Genomic DNA, 8,832 nt, shown 5'->3' with positions numbered 1-8,832 from the left:
TAATTTAAATGTAAAATATTATAAATTAATATTACGAACTTACCATCCTTTGAAGCTGATCCTGTAGCTACAGGCGTATCTGTTTCCTCTGAAATACCTCTAGAAATTGTGCCTCCTTCTTGAGGACTAGGATCAGATCCAGATCCAGAACCTGTTGATCCAATCAGCGTAACCGAGCTTAAATTGCTCGGCGAAGAAGGTGCGCTTATCATGGTCGCATCTGTAATTAGACGATAGACTTAGAAAGATAGACAAAGAAAATAAATCTCTATTAATTTGTCATGATAAAAACAAAAAGATAAATAGTTGGTGCTTGTACATGCAAAGCAAACATTTCATTGTTGCCACTTGACACGTTGTTTCATTTATTATTATTATTATTATTATTATTATTATTATTATTATTATTATTATTATTAATATTATTATTTTTATTATGAGTTGTATTTTATTTCATTCTATTTTTTTTTCTTTTAACGGTATTATTATTCTTTTCTTTTTTTTCTTTTTTTTTTTCTTTACAAGCTCTTACACAAGTCTTTTTCTTTCTCTATTTGTTTTTTCTCTCTTATTGTATCATTTTTTAATCTGGATCAATGTAGAACATCATAGCTGTAAATTAAAGAAAGAAAAAAATGGATATATAATAAATATGACGTTATAGAGAATAAATAAATGACGATCTAATGGAAATAATATTTTTAATATTTTAGACGAAAAAGAAGGAAACAAAAATTTATATACGCACACACACACATATATACATATATATACATATATATATATATATATATATATATTATTGATTGAAAAATTCATTTATTATGATTCATTTGTTTTTATACCCGTAAGCGTTTCTGAACTCGATGATACGGCTATAACTTTTGGAATCGTGAGATGGCATCCATCACTTTCTGTATCATTGTCCACGCGGATGTTGATTTTTCGTGAGGTTGCCGGAGATTGAGAAGCCACGGACGGATTCGACGATTGCAATGTAGGACTACGTTTCATGATCGATGGTGCCTCTGTTATCAATCCTAGTTGTTGCTCCTCTTCCACTAAGCCAAGGTAACAATGAATTCGTCGAAAGGCAACGAAAGGCAACGCTTACACGCACGTCACACGTGTAATATTTAATAAAGAATAAATTTCTTCTTTTTTTTCTTTTTCTTTTTTTTTTTTTAACTTTATCTTTCATGGAATTATTTTCCTTTTTGTTTCTTTTTTTTTGTGGAAGAGAGAGAGAGAGAGAGAGAGAGAGAGAGAGAGTGAGAGAGAGAGAGATAAAGAGAGAGTGAGAGACAAACAGACAGACAGACAGAGAGACAAAGATATAGATAGATAGAAAGACAAAAGAAATACTCACATCTTTTGTGACAACGCCGATGAGCCTTCGAATTTAACATATGTGCACCAGTGTTAAACTCGTACATGTAATGTCCCTTAGCATCACGGTCGCTAATTTCTGATTCGTATCCTAATTAAAAGAGGTTATCATTTTTTTGACCCCCTGGCGTCAAATGACTTCTAACGGGTAATATGTAAAATATCATGCGTATAAGAAGATAATGCGATATCAAAGACGCCAAGGAGTTATGGTATTAATAAAATATCTTTAATTTAAGTATTACAGATAAAAAAAAATATTTTCGTTTTTATATCGAGTCAATTTTATTTCATTCGATTTCTTATCACCATGCATATGTACATATGTATGTATTTACTTGAAGAATATTTATGTGGAGGAATTAATGCGTCTAAATAAACAAATAATCGTGAAATTTTATTCATATTAGACATTAAATTGATAAATAATTTAATTTATCGTAGTAAATAAATAATTTTTCGTTTAATCGAACGATTAAAACGATCGACCTTTTTTTTTTCAATTTTTCTTTCATAAACGGATAATACATACATATCTATCTTTTTCTTTTTTTTTTTATCAAAATTTTTACGCAAAGAAAATTCTACATTTAAAATCTGTTAAACGTTATTTCTATATAACATTTTTCTTTTTTTTTCTTTTTCTTTTCTTTTCTTTTTTTTGTTTTTTTTATGTTTTCTTCATATTAGTTTGAAAACAACGAAATTATTATATTCTCATACCTGAGACAGAACTAGCACCGCTCGTTCTTCTAGGAGAAAAGCTACTTCGTCTTCGTTCCTCCGTGTTAGTTTGACCCTCGCCTGTGTTAGTTCCCAAAACATCTAACGATCTAAAAAAAATTCGTTCATTCTCTCACTTTTTCTTTATCGATTTAACGCTAGATTTACAAAGATTTATTATATATATATATATATATATATATATATATATATATATATATATATATTTTATAAAATCTATTTTTCTTTTCTCTTTACGTTATAATTGAAGATAATACAAATTGTTAAAAAAAAAATTAATATTCATGATTAACATGGTTAACAACTTGAATATTGTTCAAAGGTATTCAATAAGTCTGGTGTTAATTTTTAATTTTTTTTTAATTTTGTTTTTTTTTTTTTTGTTTTTTTTTTAATTTTCTTTTATCTTACTCACGCGAGAGAGCCGCTAGGCATTTGAGCATCGGGTGGTTCAGTCTCGTAAAATACTTTCTTTAATGCTTCCAATACCGTAACACCATCGGTGAATACACGATAGGTCAACAAAAATGTATTGAGGAAATCAATACTAAGAAATCGTAAGTCTGTTAGCCTTTGAAGTAGACGTTCAGGAGTGGCCGAACGTATTTGTGGAATTTTACATGAGTTCAATGTACGACTGAACCTAATGTCAACGTCGTCCTTGAATAACTTAGGATCGTTCCTAATCGATTGCGGCATCGTGACGGAACTGGTGTCCGACAACGAGCTATGTAATAAATCGTTGAAGTGTACGTTGTCCATGCATTGACTTATATCGCTTATCCAAGCTGCCTTCTCCTGTAAGAAATTACAAGGGAGTAATGATTGTTAAAAAAGAAAAATAGGAAAAGAAGAAAAAAATTTCCCCGTGTAACATAATAAAAAAATAGATTTCATTAAACAATGATATTCGTAATCATGTATTGACCTGCATAGTTGGTGCTACCAGATGTACGGTAACCTGTGGACCGCCAGACTTCACATCAAGTACAATCTTGAAGTCACGGTTTTGAAGTTGCGAACTAGTATTGCCAGTACCACTTCCGCTACTTTCACTGATACCGCTGGACATCGAGCATACTGAAAGTTCTACAAGTATTACGATCACTGCTCTATCACAGAGAATTTAACGTCGATATGTAGAATAATACTAAATGATATTATTTGGAAATAATGATCGTAAAGAGTTATCAAGATCGTTAGGATCGATATATTTGACGAGGAAGAAAAACGAAACAAAAGAAAAAAAAAAAAGAAAAAAAAATACATGATATTAACCAATCGAGAAATTCAAAATCTCTTTAACGCTTTACGATCTAACCTCGTTTATTATTTCTATAACTGATAATACCGTCATCGTCCGTAACACCTTGATCAGAGGGATCCTCTATTAGAACAGCATCCGATAATGGTATCTTGCCGATTTGAGGTATTAAATTCAAACGGCCATCGTCGTCTGATTGTCTCGTAGTAAGCAACAAATGATTCGAAAATAGGAAACACTGTCTGACAGCTTCCTTATCGGTCGAACTTTTACTACCAAATGTTGCGCTCAATCTGCTACGTGCTCCTCGTGGTTTATCTAGAATTTGTACGAGCGAACCTGAAAGAAAAAACAAAAAAAAAAAAAAAAAAAAGAAAAAAAAAACAACAATTTATTAGCTCGTTAAAAAGGAATAACTAAAAAATATCTCCTTTCGATTTCAAATCGACGAATAAACAATTTCATATTTCTCTTTGTTTTACCTTTTTTTTCTTTCTCATCCGTGAATTTTAAAATTTTTCATAATTGAAGATAATAATATCTGAATTTTTAATGAATTATCGTTTCTTCTCTCTCTCTCTCTCTCTCTCTCTATATATATATATATATATATATATATATATATATATATATATTATTTTTTTAATTTTTTTGTTTGTTTCTTTCTTTCTTTTTTTCTTTTTACTTCTTACTTCCTTTCTTTTCAATATAATTACGTGAAGTTAATGTGATTCTTGGTCCCTACCAAAAGCCCTTAACTGTATTTTATTTGGTCCCTCCCACCACTTCTTCTACCCACGAAAAAAAAAAAGAAACAGGTCCATGGTTTTTCCAACGAAACGAAAAGAATACAATTTTACGTGATGAATTACGTATGCCGAGTTTCTTATGCCTTAACAAAATGGCAAGCACCGTGATGAACACACACGTTTTATCTGTTTAAACATGAACATACGAGAATCTTGATAAAATAACGATTAACGAAGGTCAAACGTTCCGAGAGAACAATTATTTTCATTTGATTCTTTTTGTATTATTTTTCATCTTTATCACAGGAGACACTCGTACTTCGTTAGTTGCGTGTATCGAATACGCGACGGTATAGTTCTAACGTGCGACACGTTAGAATGGGAAACGTTTGCGTGGTAACCATGTGATCCGATATTAAGCACGAGGAGTCAGGATCGTATCTAGAGATATTTTCTATTCTACGAAATACATCCCCTACGACGGAATTCTGTATATCCATTTCGTTCGATTCGATAAATAAAATATATTACTATTATTATTATTATTATCAATTTTTTTTTTTTTTTTAAATGTTTAACAATAAAATGAAATGTATGAATTGTAAAGAATATCAGATCTCGTAAATGATTATTTCGAAAAAATTTGCAAAATATTTTAAATAGTATAGATAGAACTAATTGTAACGTTGGGATCCAAATTAAATTGATAATGTCGTCTTACGATATATTTTCGTGCTCTTATCATCTTATCATCGTGATATATAAAATATATATATATATACATGTATGTATTTGACGATTACTTAAATTTTTTTTTGTTTATATATATATACATATATATCAATGTTTTATCTGACTTTGTTTCTCGTATCTACGTTACTGAACATTGTTTTCTGCGCAGAATCAAATTCACTGAGAAATCAGTTTGTTATATTCGTGCACGCGAATATGTCGTCGTCGCTGGCATTGATTCCTCTTAAGGGCGATTAAGAGCATGCGCATAACTCTGAACTTTCCCCTTCATTTTCCTTCGAACATTTCGAAAGAGAGGGTGCACATGACAGGTTCTACAAATTCCCTCCACAGTCGAGATCTTACCGACTGTGAGGAAGAACTGTATTTCCGTTTTCTCAACGAACGATAAAACGTTCGTAAGTTAATCACAAATCCCTAAATTATTATTAACAATTTATTATTATTATTGTTATTATTATTATTATTATTATTATTATTATTATTATTATTATTATTATTATTCTTTATAAGGGTACGTAACCACCCGCTTTCTTGATTTTATAAAATTAATTGATATATGTATCCATTTAAATCTTACCTTGCCTGACGAATACTTGATTAACGTCCAAAAGTATGTCACAACCCTCGACGATCATTCTCTCGACTGCCAAATTTTTTCTCAAATTTTCTGTCTCGCTCACCTAAAAACCCAGGATAATTCATTTTATATTTCTTTTCCTTTTTCTCTTTTTTTTTTCTGTTTTCTCTTTTTTTTTTTTATTTCGTCTTCATTTTTTCCATTCACGAATTTTTTTTCTCTTTTCTCATTTTTTTTTCTTTGATAAAATTATATAATATTCGTTTTTTTTCTATAGAAATATTTGATGATTAAGATCAAATATTTAGTCTCAATAAAAAATTAATACGTAACTAAGAGTCGAATTAAATTTCTCCTATCAATTGCAGTAAATAATATTTCGATTATTATCTTAACTGATCCTTTTTTCTTTTTTTTTTTTTTACCTATATCTAAATAAAAATTATTATAACGTAAAACTAAATATAATTATACTGTACCGAGTATAAAATTATTATTATCTATTATTATATGAAAAAAAAAAGAAAGTTATATTGCTATTAGCAAATATGAACGCTATATATTGTGAAAGAAAAACGCTATATATATCGGAAAAACAAAAAATAAAAAAAAAAAACAAATTATTCTAAGAAACAAAAATTCACATGTGAAAAAAAAAGTATGTGTTTTAAAATCACGAAATATAATTAATGATCGTTTAACTAACTATCCTTAACTTGCTAATGATAATGGAAAATAACAATTGTTTGATTTATTCTCATAGTTCCAACAACAACAACAACAACAACAACAACAACAACAATGACGACGAAATACTATTAATTAATTGAATATATATATATATATATCCGTAGAACTTCAAACTATCAATATATTCAAGAAGATGTTATTACTATTAGATTCACGAATGTTTGGTAAACTAGTGTAACTATAATACATAGATAACTATATATACATAGGTAACTATATATACATAGATAAATAAATATATATATATATATATATGTATATATGTATATATGTATGTTTGTATGTAATACCTCGTCATGCATTTGCCGTGATAGATCCTCCAGCTGTTGCCTAGCGTTCTGCAAGCTCTTTCGTTCAACGTGATCGTGCGGTGTATGCGCAAGAAGCTCGTGCAAAGTGATTATATATCTGGGTACCTGCAAATAATAATAATCATTTAGCCTTACTATGTACATGTACATTCGGAATAGTAAATGGATTCCCACTGAAATTCTAATATTTTAAAATTACATAAGAAAAATTTGAAAATATATTTATCGACGTCGAGTCCTTCTTTTTGCATGCAATCTCATTTCTTTTCTTTGCGCATCCTTCAAAAATAGTATCCATTATTCATGAATATTTTTAAATTACTCCGATTGAATCGATTGTATTTTCGAAAGAGATAAAAAGAGAAAGAGAGAGAGAGAGAGAGAGAGAGAAACGAAAAAGAAAAATAATAAAAAAATGAAGAAAAAAAGAAAAGAAAAGAAAAGAAAAGAAAAATAGATATTTTGTATGTTATCCCTTGTAATCTTATCATTCTTTTAATCTTATCACTTTTATTCCTCCCTCGACGTGTCGAGAATTTCGAAGTCTCGTGAGAGTTTTCGCGAAAGAAAAACGAAACGAAACGAAACGAAAAAGATAAAAGATAGAAAGAGAACGAAAGAAAGAAAGAAAGAAAGAAAGAAAGAAAGGAGAGTGAATAAAAATGAAATAAGTAAGATAGATCATAGTTAAGAATACCTGATGCATTGGATATGTTAGAAATGTTTCAAGGGATCGTCCATGACAGGCAGTCTTATTCTCCAATCTATTGAGCAATGCAACAAAAGGGGTCGATGATTGCTTGCACTCGGTCAACACTTGAAGGCTGTAATGGTGGTTGCGCACGTATTCTTGATAAATTGACAACATTGGTAGTAGTATGTCGAACAAGTCACCTATGATGAGACAACAGTTGGTAAATAATCTCGAATATCGATTTATTCTCATTGATTCGAGTCAATATTTGTACTAAAGTTTCTCATAGTAAAATGGAACAAAGTGATAGGTAGGTAGGTAGGTAGATAGGTAGGTAGGTAGGTAGGTAGCTAGCTAGTTAGGTATATAAATATATACATATATATATATATATGTGTGTGTGTGTGTGTGAGCTTACCTAAAACTAAAGTGGGCCAGCTCTCCATACGAGAAGTAAGACCCTTCAGGAAGATCTGATGAAGGAACAGTACTGTTTCGCTATTCAAAAATATACTATTCACGTCTTCGTGACTACATGGGGGTTTCTTCGAACTGGCAGCCATTTTGAAAGGCCTCAGGAAACAGCTAACCAATATCTCCATTTGTTCCGTGTATTCCTCTTCTGCCTCAACCATTTGAAACACCAGACTGAAAGATATATATAAAATACAATCGATTTTTCTCTCAATTCTTATCTATTTTACGTGCTTCTACTTCTAAAGAATTTCAATGATTCTCGAGATACGTAAGTACTTAAATAATACATAGAACCCATAAAGATATTATCATCGCTTACGATCGATCGATCGGTCAAACGTTTAATAGTTATATAGGAAATTAAGTACAAAGCCATTGAGGTTATTAGCTTCAACAGGTAGTACTGGTCGTAGTATAAACAATGGCCCCTTAATATTTGATTCTAATAAATCTAATTTGATCGTTGTCCCTTGATAAGATACTTTGATAACAAAATTTGTTAATCGATATAAGATTACATCGATCGATACGATCTTGTTCGATTGAAATTGAAATTTGCTTTGAATCACTGAAACGAAACGTGAAAATTATCAAAAATTGTCCTTAGGACATTTAATCACTAATATATATATATATATATATATATTAATTTTATAAATTTTTGTTCGTCTTTGTTCGAAAGTGAATACTTTTGACGAGTTTTCGCGTAAAGCAATCTGGTTTTCTTTCTTTCTTTCTTTTTTTTTTGCTCTCCTTTTTTTTCTTTTTTTTTTTTTTTATTGACCCTCTTCGATAAAGATCTTTCAGAGAAAAATAAAGTGGGTTTCGCATAACAAATCACTTTGAACGGACGAACGGTGACTAGCAGTTAACGCATCTTCGAGCATGTAATTCGATGAATTTTCCGCCGTCTGCATTTAGGTCGGATTGCGCGATCGACGTTTCGAGAACGATGCGAATGACGTACGTGTAAACATAACTCGACGTAATAAATCCGTTGTTCCTTCGTTTTGTTCCAAAATGCCAAATAAAATTATCCGAAACGTTTGCGTCTTTTCTTTTTTTTTTTTTTTTTTTTTTTTTTTTGATAAAAATATGCATAAATAAGAAGTCCATCGAAC

At 30.2% G+C, this 8,832-nt stretch overlaps 1 protein-coding gene across 4 annotated transcripts in view; it reads right to left on the bottom strand.

Moving 5' to 3' along the window:
- Positions 1–8,832, bottom strand: part of LOC124430485 (ras-specific guanine nucleotide-releasing factor 2-like) — a 69,506-nt gene that overhangs the window by 8,379 nt on the left and 52,295 nt on the right. For 2 of the 4 annotated variants that reach the window (XM_046977139.1, XM_046977137.1), the window contains exons 8-18: positions 7,653–7,882; positions 7,238–7,434; positions 6,520–6,645; positions 5,480–5,582; positions 3,485–3,736; positions 3,062–3,222; positions 2,549–2,931; positions 2,113–2,222; positions 1,370–1,480; positions 846–1,061; positions 44–220 (exon numbers count right to left, since the gene is read on the bottom strand). In XM_046977139.1, coding sequence (XP_046833095.1) covers positions 44–220; positions 846–1,061; positions 1,370–1,480; positions 2,113–2,222; positions 2,549–2,931; positions 3,062–3,222; positions 3,485–3,736; positions 5,480–5,582; positions 6,520–6,645; positions 7,238–7,434; positions 7,653–7,882 — 2,066 coding nt within the window. The remainder of the gene's footprint in view (positions 1–43; positions 221–845; positions 1,062–1,369; positions 1,481–2,112; positions 2,223–2,548; positions 2,932–3,061; positions 3,223–3,484; positions 3,737–5,479; positions 5,583–6,519; positions 6,646–7,237; positions 7,435–7,652; positions 7,883–8,832) is intronic. The other 2 variants (XM_046977138.1, XM_046977140.1) reach the window with 2 other exon arrangements.

The sequence above is a fragment of the Vespa crabro genome, chromosome 18 (genome assembly GCF_910589235.1).
Source record: "Vespa crabro chromosome 18, iyVesCrab1.2, whole genome shotgun sequence".
NCBI classification, from domain to species: domain Eukaryota; kingdom Metazoa; phylum Arthropoda; class Insecta; order Hymenoptera; family Vespidae; genus Vespa; species Vespa crabro.
This window is presented reverse-complemented; position numbering and strand designations above follow the sequence as displayed.